The sequence below is a fragment of the Leptonychotes weddellii genome, chromosome 6, assembly GCF_054177405.1.
Source record: "Leptonychotes weddellii isolate Sample4059 chromosome 6, ASM5417740v2, whole genome shotgun sequence".
Taxonomy (NCBI): Eukaryota; Metazoa; Chordata; class Mammalia; order Carnivora; family Phocidae; genus Leptonychotes; species Leptonychotes weddellii.
Genome location: NC_138374.1, coordinates 90,109,749 through 90,125,955, shown reverse-complemented (window position 1 = coordinate 90,125,955; position 16,207 = coordinate 90,109,749). Strand labels below are relative to the sequence as shown.

Here is a 16,207-nt window from a genome sequence, read left to right as displayed (position 1 = left end):
CAAAGATGGTCCCCAAATAAATTACAAACAGGCTAACAGGTTATTCATGCTATAACAGAAAGCCTATCTAAAAAGAGTGAAAAATAAAGCTAGAAAAGTAGGTTTGGGCCAGACTTCAGACCTTTAAGGTGAGCGTTTACATTTTTACTCTTCAGGATGACAGGAGTCTTTGAAAGATGTTTTAGCAAGAGACTGACATAATCAAAATTGTGCATCAGTAAGATAAATCATGGCACTGTATAGAATGGGTTGAAGCATATAAGGGTGAGATTACTCTAGCCTCTCCTATCTCTCTGTCTGCCAATCAAATGTGTGAGAACTCATGCCTACCAAGCTCTTCAAGTATCTTCTATTTCCACTCCCATAAGCTTTTACCAATTACTTCCCTCTTCTGAAAACAAGACCCTTTTCTCAGCCTTATCTGAGACATTTTATATTGCTGCCACTCAAATGACCTCCTTAAACCTCTTCCCATCTTTCATTTCAAACCACTCTCCTTCCCTTCAGAGCTTTACTTTGCTTGGCATCTTTCTTTATTCTAAGTATCTGCAGAAGCTCCACGTTCAGTCAAACTTGTTTCAAAAATGATCCCTTCTATGAGGACAACTCCAGCCCAATTCTTAAATGCACTGAAGTCTGCATTTTAAAAAAAATTTTTAAAGATTTATTTGAGAGAGAGAGAGAAGAGAGCGAGAGAGAGAATGAGCACAATAGGGGGAGCAGCAGAGTTCCCACTGAGCAGGGAGCCCAATGCAGGACTGGATCCCAGGAACCTGGGATCATGACCTGAGCCGAAGGCAGACACTTAACCGACTGAGTCACCCAGTCTGACTGAAAATTAAAGATCAGAAGTCTGCATTTTTAAGTGCCTATATAATGTCCTCACTTGGATCATTCCACTTGGATCATTCCACTCATCTCAACAGCTCATCCTATTCAAATCCTCTGCAACTCTTCCATTTCTTTTTGTACATGTCCAATTCTTCTAGTTGCCTCAGTTAAAAACAATTAACTTTTCTTCTCTCTTTGAACTTTACTGCACAGATTTGTAACTTTAGATCCTAGCATTTATTCTCTCAACCAGTATACTCCAAGAAAGCAGCTAACTTTGTTTTATCTACCAGAATCCTATTTAGAACGTACCACACAGAAGTCTCAGTAAATATCTCTCGACATTGACATGGATGACAGAAAGGGAGTTCTGAAGAACAAGAGCTTGTTAGAGGCAAACTAAAACCAAGTTCTCGGGGCACCTGACTGGCTCAGTCATTAAGCGTCTGCCTTCGGCTCAGGTCATGATCCCAGGGTCCTGGAACCAAGCCCCACATCAGGCTCCCAGCTCGGCAGGAAGCCTGCTTCTCCCTCTTCCACTCCCCCTGCTTGTGTTCCCTCTCTTGCTGTCTCTCTCTCTCTCTGTCAAATAAATAAATAAAATCTTTAAAAATAAATAAATAAATAAAACCACGTTCTCTTCTGAATCCTAGACCAATGTTATTTCTACTATATTGCACCGTCAATGGCCGATCTATGTCCAAACCAGATCATTTACTTCCTCAAAATTGCTCAATGCACCCTCTCTTCATTTTTACTACCAAATACTTGTTATGATAAATGTCAATTATTTCAACTGCCTTTTTTTTTTTTTTTAAGTATTCATCCCTCCAAGTCTCTCTCTTCTGAAATATTTCTAGCACAATGATGTTAAAATAACATTCTTGGAACGCTACTTCTCTTGCTCGATCTTTACTGTCTAATTCCTTGGGTTAGCTTGTAAAACCCATTAAAATTCCCAAAATACAGCTTTTAGTTTCTATGCAAGCTTGTCTGCTTACTATCACTCCCACCTATATCAAGTACATTATCTCTTTTATTCTTTCTCCTTGACAATTAAGTACTATCTACCCACTACAGACAGACAGACACACACACACATACACCCCACACTAGGAAAAGACCATTATTCATATTAGCAGCACCAGTACATCTTATTTCAGTTCATGAAACATCTACATTCCAAAGAAGCAAAGTTTATAAGCCACACATTATTTTCTCTTAAACTTAAGTCAGGTCTTTCCTGACAACTCCAGGTCTAATTTTTCTCTTCTTTAAGCACCTGCTGAACAATTCAGCTTTTTGTATTGTTCACAAGTGTTCAAACCAGGTATCTTAGAATGTTAAATGTACAAAAAAAAAAAAAAAAAAAAACTCAGAATTAATCTAATCTAGTAGTAATGACTGGAATGAACAAGAATATCCCAAGCCTACTGAGACAGAATCCCCAAGGTAAGAATGCTAGGCATGTGTATTTTTTTAAAGCTTCATGAATAATTCTAATGGTCATTCCTAGTTGAGGCAATCCAGTATGCCCATTTTCAGATAAGAAAACTGACACACAAAGAAAAGGTAAAGAAACTTGCATAAGGCCATCTCTCAGACTACTGGCGGCATAGAGTAGTGATAAAAACACAGGCTCACCAGATGTCCATCGACAGATGAATGGATAAAGAAGATGTGTACACAATGGAATATTACTCAGCCATGAAAAAGAATGAAACCTTGCCATTTGCAATGACACGGATGGAACTAGAGGGTATTATGCTAAGTGAAGTAAGTCAGTCAAAGAAAGACAAATACCGTATAATTTCACTCATAGGTGGAATTTAAGAAACAAAACAGATGAACATAGGGGAAGGGAAGGAAAAATAAAATTAAGATAAAAACACAGAGGGAGGCAAACCATAAGAGACTCTTAACTATAGGAAACAAACTGAGGGTTGCTGGAGGGGAGTGGGTGGGGAGATGGGGTAAATGGATGATGGGCATTAAGGAGGGCACTTGATGTAATGAGCACCGGGTGTTATATGCAACTGATGAATCACTAAATTCTACCCCTGAAATTAATAATATCTATATGTTAACTAAATTGAATTTAAATAAAAAATAAGAACAAAACACAGGCTCAGACTCAGCCTACTTAGGCTTTGGCTCATTGCTTACTAGCTGTGAGAACTTGGGCAAGTAGGTTAACTTTTTTGTGCCTCTCTTTTTTCATCTTTAAATGGCGTGGCTCTCAAAAGAGTTGTAAAGAGAATAAAATAAGTCGGTGGACATGAAACACTTAGAATATAAATAAGCACCCAATAAAGGCTCACTATTAATATTGCAAAAAAAAGGGTTACAACCAAGCTCTGAGTTAGTTTTATGCCCTTTCCACCACACTAGTATGAATGTGTATTTTGACAACCAGCTTGTATACTCCAGAGGACCGAGCTCAAGTCTCCTGCTTCTTCAGTATTCCCCACCACAACAAATACATTGTTGGTAACTAAATAACATTTTGAATGAATTTTATGGATTCCTGTTTCTGAACCCTGACACCTCTGCCCTCCTAATTATACCAAAGCACCCAGAGGAAATAAAAAGAAATCTTATATAACAATGCTTACTATGAGCATGGCAGTTTTAAGCACTTCACATATTTTCTCCTGTTAGATTACAAATACTCTATAACAAGAAATACAAAATTAGCTTAGTACCTACAAGCCACAAAACATTTTCTAACAAATCTAGGTGTTACCTCTATGTAAAATATAAAACAATTTTAACTAGTGATTCCACAAAAATAAAGTCCTAAAATAAAATCAAGCTTTCAAAAAAATCTGCATTTATGAAATAAGTTTATCCCAAGGGATTAACAGTCTTATACTGCAAATACTTGAAAACAATTTCTCATATCCTTGCAACATGTACAATTTTATTTTTTGAAACTACTTTAAAATATGGCCTTAAAAGCAAACCAACATACAACTGGCACTAAAGTACAATCTGCAACATGTACATATATGTTTCAAATAAAGAGTTCCATTTATGTATAAACTACTAAACAAAAGTATTTCATACATATGTTTCTACTTGAAGATGGCTTGAAAGAATAATAAAGCACTTAAATTTTTTATAAATTTTTCTCTTCCCTTTCATTCCAAGCCCTAGAATGTTAGCTATATGTATTGACCTATTTCTCTATTCATGCAGTTGAAAAAAGTGAAAGAATAATTTCGGAGTTCATGAACAATGGAAAAATGAAATAACCGATGTCCAAAGGTATGTTTAGGTGTTAGTATCTTTTGTTTTTTTCATTACCAGCCAACCCAACTCCTGCCTCCATTCTGATATATCCTCAAATGTTTAATAATCTAAAGAGGTTATTATAAAACACATCCAACTCTTTTAAAAACAATTCAAAGGATACTATAAGTAATTTGCCACTTTTTTATTGAACACAAGTGTTGGAGTTTTACACAAAGATGTACCTCCCTGTCATACCTTCTTTCACAGACCTTTTCCTACTTAATAACTCAACACCTCTTTTAAGTACCATACACTTTCTTTGGAATGTATATCCCAGGACAAAGATAAACTTTTCTTCCCAAAGTTTTTCACATCAAGTTCCACAAGAAAGACTTTTTTTTAAAAAATTGAGATACAGGGGCGCCTGGGTGGCTCAGTCGTTAAGTGTCTGCCTTCGGCTCAGGTCATGATCCTGGAGTCCTGGGATCGAGCCTCGCATCGGGCTCCCTGCTCGGCGGGAAGCCTGCTTCTCCCTCTCTCACTCCCCCTGCTTGTGTTCCCTCTGTCACTGTGTCTCTCTCTGTCAAATAAATAAAATCTTTAAAAATAAATAAATTAATTAAATAAATAAATAAAAAATTGAGATACATCTGGCATATTATGTTTGTTTCAGGCGTACAAAATAATAATTCAATATTTGTATATTATTGTGGTATGTTCAGTACATCCATCACCACACAGCTATATTTTTTTTTCTTGTAATAATTTTTAAGATCTACTCCTAGCAACTTGAAGATATACAACACAGTATCATTACCTAGAGTCACCGTGCTAAAAACTGCATGTCCAGGACAAGAGATGATTAAAAAAAAAAAAAAAAATCATCAAATGATTTAAAGAAGAGGGATTACTTTATTATTTTATTTTGAATATTATTTTATTCAGAAAAGAGATTTATGGTCTTAAAAAAAAGTTACAGAAACACAACAAAGAAAATCATTTCTCCAAACAAAAGACAAAAGACAGAGTTAGGATTTTCAAGGATATTTCCAATTATCTTAAAAATGATATAACTGCTTATATATTTTTCTTGTTTCTTATATTTCTGCTCACTTATGCATATTGACAAATGAGCAAGAAACCAGCAAAATATCAAAGAAAAAGCGACATAAGGGCTATAGAAATAAAATCACAAGCCAAGAAATATTACCTCTGAGGTCAATGAAAACTAGGTAACATACTCAGAAAAATTACTACTAAGGACAAAAAAGCAAACAAAACAGACCCACCTTGATTTAGATATCTATCAAGTGTCTCCAGTGTGACTGCCACTTTAGGGTTTCCAGCCTCCAAAGTCTGTTCCTTCCAATCCATTCTATCCTCATAGTGATCTAATTAAAAGATCAATCTGACCTCATGCTCTTACTTAAACTACTGCCCTGGCTCATACTCTCAGCCAGGTTAAAAAATCAGAGTTCATTTGCATAATTATCAAGTCCCTTCAAAACCTGGCTCTAGCCTCCCTTCCCATCTCTCCCCACATATACTCTAGGAATCTTGCCTCTACCTGAAACAAAATTCTTCCATTTTGAACTATCCATCCTGCAAACCATTTATACAGATGAGTACTGAGACTCATAGAAATAACTCGTCCAAGAACATACAGCTAGTGATAGCCATACCTAGAATACAAATTCTACCCTTAGTGTTCCTAAAGATCTTTGTAATTATTTTTTGTGATTATTATACTTGTCAAATGTATGAGAACTGTTTAAATGTCAGGTTTTTCTCATTAGCTCTAAATATGAGCTTCTCCAAGATGATCCTATTGGGGCAAGAAGAATAGATTTTTTTTTTAGTCTTAAAGAAATAAACCACTCTGATAAGGGATGATGATTAGTGAGGAGGCTGTACAAAGGTGGGAAAAGAGTATATAGGAAATCCCCATAACTTCCACTCAATTTCAGTTTTGCTGTAAACATAAAATGGCTCTACAAAATAGTCTTTTTTTAATTAATTAAGCTTTACTAAGTTTAATAGAAGAATTTATACTTGTTCTGAAGGTCAGCTGGTCACACATCAATAACCCCAGGGACTCTGTAGTCAGAAACCTGTGGGAAAATGTGGAAGTCCCACAAAATGGTGTTTACTTCCAGCACATTGTGAGGCACTGGCATTTATGTGTGCCCAATTAAGTAGACTTAGGGATTATATTATTTAGTTTTAACTAAACTGACTCTCACAACATGGAGAATTAGCTTTGAAAAAATTCCTGCGAAGACTGCAAAGATAGTAACTACACAAGCACAAGTCAACAAGAAAATTGCAGGGCTAAGACTGTTAACTAGTACAAGCTATTCATCAATCACATCATGATGTAAAATAATCTAGTTGGTCAATCACAAAGCTCTCACCAGAAATTATTATTTGAGAGGGAAAAAAAGTACTATTAATAGAAAGTATTAGACTGTTCATTTTTCTCATCTTTTTTAAACATCTAATTTATGTAAATTAGTATACTATTATACTAATATCATATTGGCACATGCACATAACTTATAAACAATTAAGCACATATTAAAAGGTGCATACACATGGTTTTACTGACTGAGGGGGGGACACACTCAAAAAATTTTGATTATCCACTGCTTAAAGCACAGACCAAATCTTTTTCCTCTTTAGGATGATTGCTCAATCTTCCCAGTTTGCCAGGACTGAGGGTAGTATATTAGGCTGCATGATGCCTTCCAGAGATGCCCGAGTCCTAATCCCTGAATATGTTACATGTTAAAACAGTCTTTGCAGATGTGATTAAATTAGGGATTTTGAGATGGGGCTATAATCCTGGATTGTCTTGGTGGGCCCAATGTAATCACAAAAGTTCTTGTAAGAAAGAAGCAGAAGGATCAGTCATTTAGTCGATGTGAAGACTGAAGCTAGAGGTTAGAATGATGTGAGGAAGGAGTCACAGACTTCACGCAGGTAGCCCTAGAAGCTGAAAAGGTCAAGAAACAGATTCTTTACCTCAGAGACTCAAGAAGGAGCCAGCTCTGTTGACATCCTGACTTTAGCCCAATTAAGACTTATTCTGGACTTCTGACCCCAGAACTGTAAGATAGTAAATATATGCTGCCACTAAATTTTTGGCAACTTGTTAGCAGGAGCAGTAAGAAATAATCCCCAGGGGATTCCTGGGACATGGGACTTTCACTGACAAAACCAGGATAAGCTGGTCACCCGATTTTTAGGTTTTCAATGCCCATAACAACATATAATACATAATAAGCAGGAGAAAAATCCTTGTTGAATAATTTTATGATGAAATATATAGATTATATACCCTATTTATATTTTGTGAAATATAAAGATAATATACCCTTACTATTTTATAAAGACCTGTCATATGTATTATCTCATTTCATTCTCCTAACAACCCAGTGAGGTGTGAATCAATTAGTTTTCCTACTTCCAGGATACAAGAATTAAGGTTCAAAGAAATTACATACCATGTCCAAGGACACATACCTAGTAAGTGATGAAGCCATATCTAGAATACAGGTCTTCCGACCTTTGACAACAGTCAGGATCCTCTGCCACGAATCAGGCTGCCTAGATTCAAATCCAAGCTCCTAAACTTAATAGCTGCTTAACCTTGCCAAATTATTTAATTTACCTACTTCTTTAACTATAAAATGCAAAATAAGGTTAACAATAATACTTACCTCATAGGGTTGTGAAGATTTGAATGTACTAAAATGTGTAAAATACACACCACAAGCTAGACACAGAGATAGAGAACAATATTAATCATTATCACTCTGTGCTGCAGCTACAGTATGTTTATGCCTAAAATACTCTGTACTACTTGATAAAGAATCACATAAAATATGTGAAAGTAAAAAATAGCAACTAGAATGACTAATAAGATGGAAGAATGGGTTTTGTGTGAAAGCAATCTAAGGTTAGGACTCTAGGCTGAAAAGACAAACGGAGAGGGGAGACATAATCAAGATCTATAGAAGTGTGAGAGTATAAAAAAAGGGGTAAAAAAATTTCAGTAATATCGGTAGGAGAGAGGAGAACCTTAGAAACTACAGAACTGTAGTATGAACACACAGCATTCATAAATTACAAAATGATACAGCTTAAAAAAGAAATGGATCACAAAATTTGGGGACAATTTATAAATGTCAAAGAAGACAAAAATGGCTACTAAAAGGAGCTTTACTACTCTTCTGTAAACATCTAACCCTATAATGGTTTAACATACCCATTATTGGTAAAGGGAGAATGGAGATATTGGGAAATAACATACAGACCAGACTATAACAAGGACTAGACCTCCAGTTGAATAACTGCAGTAATTTCAATATTTCAATTCCCCAAGGAAGAGTGTCTCAAAGACATAACATACCCTCCACCAATCACTACCATGTACCACTCCTCTTCTCCAATCTCATCATCACCCTTCCAAGAAAATCTCAAACCTAAATATCTTCTTTTCAATGCCCTTTAATGGCTTCAATAAAGAATAATTAAAATGTCCCTAAATTTGGCAGTCCAAACCAATCTCAAAATATACTAATCCAATTATTTAAGCTGAAGTTTCTTAAACTTTTCACTCCTTACTTAAACCCTCAACATCCATTCTTCACTGTGAGAGTCAACAAACTTTACAGAACTTTATGACTACTACTTTCAATACTAGGCTGACTGATTTTTTTTCCTAACAGGTCGTGATCTTCTCACTATTACTAATGAATAAAGCTGAGAAACCATATTGAAGTTAGCCTAAGCAAAAGACAGCCAGAAGTTACACAGAATAATAGAAGCATGGTTAATTTAAATTCACAAGTGATTTTAGGAAATACCTCATAATGTTTGATTTCCTCTCCACCATCTACTTAAAATTAAAAAAAAAAAAATCATGTATAAGGGTACAAATTTTCATCCATTAGATAACTAAGTCCTGGAGTGATACGGAGTATAGTGCATATAGATAATGATACTGTATGACAATCACTAAACTTTCTATGAGACTAGGTTATAATTATTCCAACCACAAAAAAGAAATGATAATTATGTGACATGATAAAAGTGGTAACTAACACTACAATGGCAATCATATTACAATACATAAATATATCAAGCCAACATGTTATACATCTTAAATTTACACAATACCACAATGACATTTACACAATGTCAAATATATTTCAATAAAAAAAAAAATCAGAGATACTGGTACATTTTAAACTTGAATGAAAAGTGTAACCTCTTTGCCCTATGAGCCATTTCAGAAAGTGCTGGTGAAGAATAACATAATCTAAAGTTGGGCAAGATCAAGGAGAAAGAAGAAAGAAATGATATGTATCCTATAAATTACCAAGCAGCCCCCAGGAAAAGGTGGAAATGAACACAAGGTTTTGGTATCTCACCTACAAATTTAAATTTAAAATGGGGTGAGTGGACTCATCTCCTACATGCACTTCTTTGTACCCAACATGATACTAAAAAGTAGAAAGGGTGACAGCGGCCCTACTAAAAGGGCTTGGAATTAAAGTCAAAAGGCCAAATGTCTTGTTCTCCAAAACTTCTATCAATCTTCCAATCAAAATTCCTCAGCTAGGCAAGTGTTTTCCTTTTCCTCTCTTTTATTATTTTATGTAAGCAACAACTCCACAACTTCAATATCTTTGGAATCTATTAAGCACAGAAAAAATGAACACATTGTTGGTGTTTTCCGGAAATAAACAAGAGACTCAGTTTACCTAGACTTTAATAAAGAGCAAATCGCTTTGACTAAAGAAGCATCTTTTCAGTCAGCTAACGTCACACATCTCTAAAGAAATTCCCTAGGAGGGAAAAAATGGTTTTTCCCAGTATAATGATACCAATCCTTTTACTGACAAGGTCTCTTTGCGCCTCAAAGATACCCAAATGTGCCAGGGATCAACAGAAACTCCATAAACTTTATGAACAAAGCACTCTTCCCGCCTTCAAAATACAGGACTTAACCTCCCATTACTAAGGGACATTATTCAAGCCACACCACCAGAACCTACTGTACACACTACACCTAAGACACTCTACTAAACCAACGGCTTTTCATCATCTACCCCTTGAAAAGTGCTTCATAACGCCCCCCAAAGTTTCCAAGAACAGCAACCCCAAGTGTACTCGAGGCCAAAGACAGTAAGACATGCCCAGAACTACTGCTTGTACATTACTCTCACCCTCGTGACAATCACGTTTTTAAAATCGCACCTCGGGCACACATCACATCCCCTTATCACACTGAAAGCGAGTGGCTGGCAGTAAACCCGAGCAACTTACCTAGCATTTATCTGAGAACTACCCCAACACCCCACCGTCCCCAAGGGGCAAAGTAACTGAGTACAAAGGCACTCAGGTGGTCCCTTCCACTCAGGCACCTTTCCCTCCCACTTAGTCTCTGTAAATGCCAAAACACACCGTGGAAACCGCACAGAACGCAGCCAGGCCAGTCAGCGGGACAGCGCGAAGTAATCGGTATGTCGCTCCGTAAAGGCCTGGGAGACCCGCACCCTGAAAGCCAAGATGATCTGGGGGTGTGACCTGGGCTGCTCCCTTCTCCCCTCTTGGGAAACTCCCGTATTGTCGCGGCGACTCACCAGACCAGGGAGCACAGAGACAGGCAGGAGACCAGGGCCAAGGCCCGGCGGTACTTCTTCATCTTCTCCTCCTTCTTCCCCCTGCCAGAAGGCGGCACATCCTCCCGGCAGCCGCCACTGCCGAGGCCAAGATGGAGGAGCTGGAGCAGGAGCGAGAGGATGGGACCGAGAGTCCTAAGGGCTGCGGCGCTGGGGGAGCGGCTCCTCAGCGGCTCGCTTACTGGCCGCCCTCTCCGAGGGGCCCACGGAGGCGCCGACAGGGGCGCTTCACAGGAAGACTCCGGAGACTGCCGCAGCCGCTGGCTCGTTCGCTCCCGCCTCCTCCAGCCGCCGCCGCCGCCACTGACGCCCCATATCGCCCCCGCCCGGCCCGGCTCTCCCTCCGTGCTGCCGGCGACCAACGGCCGCGGCGTACTCCTCTCTCTACAGCCAATCGCCGGCGGGGCCGCGCCACCTCACACTCCGCTGAGCTGGAAGAAGACGCGTCACCCACGTCCCGCGGCGCTCGCGCCCCCACCAGGCTCCGCGCGGGCCACGCCCCCTCCGACGTCTCTGGCGGAGGAGCGGGGAGGACACAAAGCGCGAGAGCCCTGCCCACCTCAAAGTCCGCCGGGTCAGTGGCTCATGTTCAGGAAGTGGGAGGGGAGCCCCATGACCCTCAGCGGTCTTCTTTGCAATGGCCCGCCCCCTCGCCCAGGGCGCGCCGAGTCCGCGCAAGGCCCCTTGGGAGTTGTAGTTTGTTCTCCGGAATGCTCCGTTCCCTTTCCCTAGCCCTCCTAGAATCACAGTTTTGATGGAAGAGGTCTATAGATTCGCTTCACACCGCCAGAATGACCAGCTTTGGAATTGTTATATTCAGTTCTCCACTTTTGAGCACAGTTCGTGGGATGGATGGCCTAGAATGACGGTGGGGAAAAAAAGCTATAACTAATAAAATTTAAAAGGTGTTTTCCCGGTGTCGATGGGCGTGGCCCATCGAGTTAGGTGCTGATTGGTAAGCGGAAGGGGGGGGGGTGTTGTGCTAAGATTTCCTCTCACCTGATTGGTTGGAGCGGCAAGTCTCTCGCTGCTTCTCCACTGTGTCGGGGAGATTTTCAGCGCCCCTGATTCCTGTGTTGGGGTTGCCGGGTTTGGTCTGCATTCTAATAGATTCGTGCTTAGGGTGCACCGCAAAGGGGAAGGAAAGGAAAACTTGGGTCACGTTGAGGGAGCCTCAAGTCCTGGAGTTCACCGAAAGCGAGGAAGGCGGTCACGGAACACACGCCTATTGCTACTGTGCGGAGCAAAAAAGTGGTTCTCAATCTTTAGTAACGAGCAGTGTGCCCACTCTAGATTTTTATGCCACTGGGGTCCCTAAAGATCTCTCGGAAGCGGTTTCTGCCTGAAATGCCAAAATGTTTGACCGCTTCTCTTCCCAAGCTCCTCTTGTAGCTCTCTTAGACGGCCGAGAGTATAGAGGAAGAGGCGTTAGCTTCTGCTCAGAGAAGAGGTTTGGCCTCTGGCCTAATATATCCTCTGTCTCTGGTGATATATTCGTTTCAGACCCTGACACTAAGTTAGTCTCTACCGAGGGATGCTTCTTTTATTAGATAAGAAATATAAAAGTATAACTCAGTGGTTTCTTTTTTTTCTGTCTTGACTGTCGGGAGATTCAAAACTCTCTTCCCCAGAAAGCAGCCAGACAAATGGGGGAATAGAGGCTCCAATTGTCTGTGCTGTGGAACATGGGATATTGTTTAATGGGGGAAAAAAAAATGTTTGAAGCAAATAGTATTAGAGCATAGGTCACGTATTGCCCATGTGGCCGTAGGGAGATAAAAATAAAACACCTTAGTAAAATGCTTAAATTTGAAACGAAATTTCCTTATGAACCTTTTAAGTTGAATTGATTGGTAATTGTATTCCCAGGGACCTGAATGATTTGACCCATTCTAAGAGTCTTGATATAAGTCAACTGGATATATTTTTTAAGTTCTATAAATGATGATATGGAAACTAATTTTTCTGGCAATAATTAGGTAACAGTTCCAATGATCTGCTGATACCACTCTTAGTATATAACAATAAAATCCTTTCATCTCCATTTATCCTTGCAGTAGGCAAGCATTTGTCCTATTCAAGAGCAGTAGCAAATGATTGCTACAAAAATTAAAAAGAAGGTAGGGACAATAGAAAGATGGGGATTATTTGACATTCTTGACCATGTTGAGCACACTTTTCCTTTCATTCTAGGAATTACTTTGTTCAGGATAAGGAACAGGTGCTCCCCCGGTGATCCTCAGTGGATTATAGCCAAGGAAGTCTGATTAGAATACATGCTTATCTCAAGACCGGCAAGTTACCAAGCACCTTTTCTATTCCCTATCTTTCTCACTCCAAACCACAAGCCCACCCACTACTTTTCCACAAGTCCCTGTAATGATCTTCTGAAATATACAACTGGTAGACAGAATTTTTCTTTCTCTTTTACTTTCTCTCTCTTTTTCTTTCTCACTCTCTTTTTCTTTTTCTTTCTTTCTTTCTTTCTTTCTTTCTCTCTTCTTTTGTTTCTTCCTTCTTTCTGACTTTTTCCTACCATTGGGCTTTATTGATACCCCTGTGGCAAGGTTGTCATTCACCTATTCAATCATTAGCTTTCACTATTTCAATCAATAAATATCCTTTTTTTCTTTCTGCTAGCTTCATTTCCATAGTTTCATGTTAAGGTTTAGTCTTCAGTCATCTGAGCTTTTTCATTTTTCAATGGGTACTTCATAATTTCAGTTCATAACTATCCTTCGACTCCCAGGTCTATAGCCCAACCTCTCTTCAAGCAGTTGCTTGACACACATTTAGATATTCTACCGTCACTTCAAATCTTCCCTGAATATAATAGGACTCATCTTCCCCCTAAATTAGCTTCTTCACCTGACTTTCTATTTGTGTTAGTTCTTCCTTGTTTTAAGACTTCAGATAGTGAGAATAAGAGAAGTTCCATGGAGTTCTCTGTTTTCTACAAAAATGGATGTTTTTCTACATGGTTGTTAAACATAAGGGAGGAAAGTTTGTTACTCAATAGATAAATATAACAAGAAAATTAGTTTGAATTACAAAATAAATTTAGCATAGGTAAATGCAACCATATTTAAAGTATAACATATGCCAAAGAATGGCAAGAAAGAATATAGAAAATCTTTAAGACATGGGCTAAGAAACTACCATCCACCACCTCTTCACTATATCACAGTGGTTCTCAACCAGGGGCAATTTTTCCCCTTGGGGGGAAAAAATGACAATATTTGGAGACATTTTTGGTTGTTACAGCTGAGGAAGTGCCACGTCTAGTGGGTAGAAACCAGGGATGCTACATCCTACAATGCACAAGACAAAAAATTATTTGGCCTGAAAAGTCAAAAGTACAAAGCTTGAGGAAACTCTGCTATAACAGAATCTCCTAACTCAATAAAACCTATAAACCTATAAATCACTGACCACACATGTGCACTGCAGAACCTAGGATTATTCTGGAAGTCACCAAGGACTAAATTGCCTGACGAACATGAGTTCTTCATTCCTAAATGTTGTCCAGAAACTGGACAGCTCAAGTCTCTGCCCTGATAAAGATCAGATACCTGGGTGGTTCAGTCGGTTAAGCATCTGCCTTCGGCTCAGGTCATGATCCCAGGGATCGAGGTTGTGTTGGGCTCCTTGCTCATCTGGGAGCCTGCTTCTCCCTCTGCCTGCTGCTCCCCCTGCTTGTGCGCTCTCTCTCTCTTTCTGACAAATAAATAAATAAAATCTTTAAAAAGAAAAAAAAGATTAGATACTCTGCTGATAGTGAGGAAGAACCTGCAGATCTCAGAAAAGGAGCCAACTCCTCTGGCCATCTCATATCTTTGTCTTTTTTCACATGTAAATCATATTCAAGAAGCCCCAGAGGAAAAAAAAAATATCTGATTTAAGTTGGTGGTATTTGACAAGCAAGCCTTGACATATTTTGAATGAATCAAAATGTTATCTGCCTCTTTCAATGCTGAGACACTATGTATCTTTAAGAGGAACAGCTGAGGCTCAATGATATCAGATGTTTCCAAGGTAAAAGCCAGTTAGGACAAAAGTTCCCTTGAAATCAGTGAAAGAAAGGTCAGGGAATTGAGAAAGACAAATAGACAATAAAGGGGACTAAACCAGATGAAAAGAAGGATGAATGTGGCAATGAGCACTTAAGATGTTAACTACATGTACATATAGTACAAACAGAACTTGCTTCCTGTTTGTCCCCACTCCATTTGTTGTTGCTTCTTTGAGTTTGTGTAACTATATGCACAAAATAGCTTAAACCTGTTTTATTTATTATCCGTATATATAGGGATCCTAAACTACATTGTCAAATCTACCTCAACAGAGCACTAATAATATGGCCACTTCAGGAGGTAAAGGTAGAACTTGATGATAAGAAAATACACTTCTTCTCTAGGACAGCCTGAGAACTCAGTCCCTTAACAGATAGAATCAAAACCTGCGATGTTGGCTTGTTAACTTCTTTTTATACTGCAAGCAACAAAGTATAACATCTCCCTTTAAAAAATGTTCTACTTTATGATCCCAAATTTAATCTTCTATCATATATGTCTATTTTGAGGATACATGAGTTTAATAAGCTATTAATGGAATCAGCCAGAGGAAGGATAACTCAGTAAGTGGGTGATAGGAAGAAATTAAAGATGGTCTCGAGGACAGAGTGTGGTCATTACATGAATAAGAAAGTCAGGAGTTGCAGGTTCGCCGGGAAGTTTTGGTTGGAGGTATAGTATTGAATTTGAGGATCTGGTACAAGTATCTAGCAAGCGCTTACAAAGACAAGATTCCAAATAGGAAGAGAAAAGCAGCAACTGAAGACAACATGTTAGGCGTTCTAACTGCTGCGCCCTTCAGCACCTGCTGAATCGTGGTCTCAAATGAAGCTTCCTAAAACATTACCTACATCATATCCTTGTTTTGATGGAAAAATCTCCAAAAGGACTTAAATTCTTGTTGAATAAAGTCTTGCCTCCTTGGGCCGGCATTTGAAGCTTTCCATAATCCAACCCAGTTGAGGTTTCAAGACTTAGTCCCCACTATTTCCTTTCATGACTCAACCTCCTCACCAAACTATACTGCTTGCCATCTCCTGAAACACCTGCGTTCTCTGTCCTCATGATGTTCTGTCTCTCCACACAGTGTATGAATTCCTTATGCAAGAGGTCATGTGTTGTATATATAAAACCCAATGGATTTTTTTTTTATTACAGGGGCCCAAGAAGTATGTTTTAACTTAGCTATTACTTCATGTATCTACTCATACTGAATTACAATCTGCCCTATAATTTAAATTCCTGGGAGTAGCAAGCCCCTAGGATGTGAAGGTTTTATGCAATTAACTAACCCTGCCAACTATCTCTTCCACTACAAATAGCCAAATTAGCTTTTTTAGCATAACACTGTTTGACTTTAGCTAGAATTTTTCA

The 16,207-nt window shown here is 38.9% G+C and overlaps 1 protein-coding gene across 4 annotated transcripts in view; it reads right to left on the bottom strand.

Annotated features, from left to right (window-relative positions):
* The window catches only part of SUCO (SUN domain containing ossification factor), an 85,149-nt gene extending 74,129 nt beyond the window's left edge, over positions 1–11,020 (bottom strand). For all 4 annotated transcript variants that reach the window (XM_081824616.1, XM_081824618.1, XM_081824617.1 and 1 more), the window contains exon 1: positions 10,722–11,020. In XM_081824616.1, coding sequence (XP_081680742.1) covers positions 10,722–10,783 — 62 coding nt within the window. In that variant the 5' untranslated portion in view covers positions 10,784–11,020. The remainder of the gene's footprint in view (positions 1–10,721) is intronic.
* Positions 11,021–16,207: the final 5,187 nt, after the last annotated feature.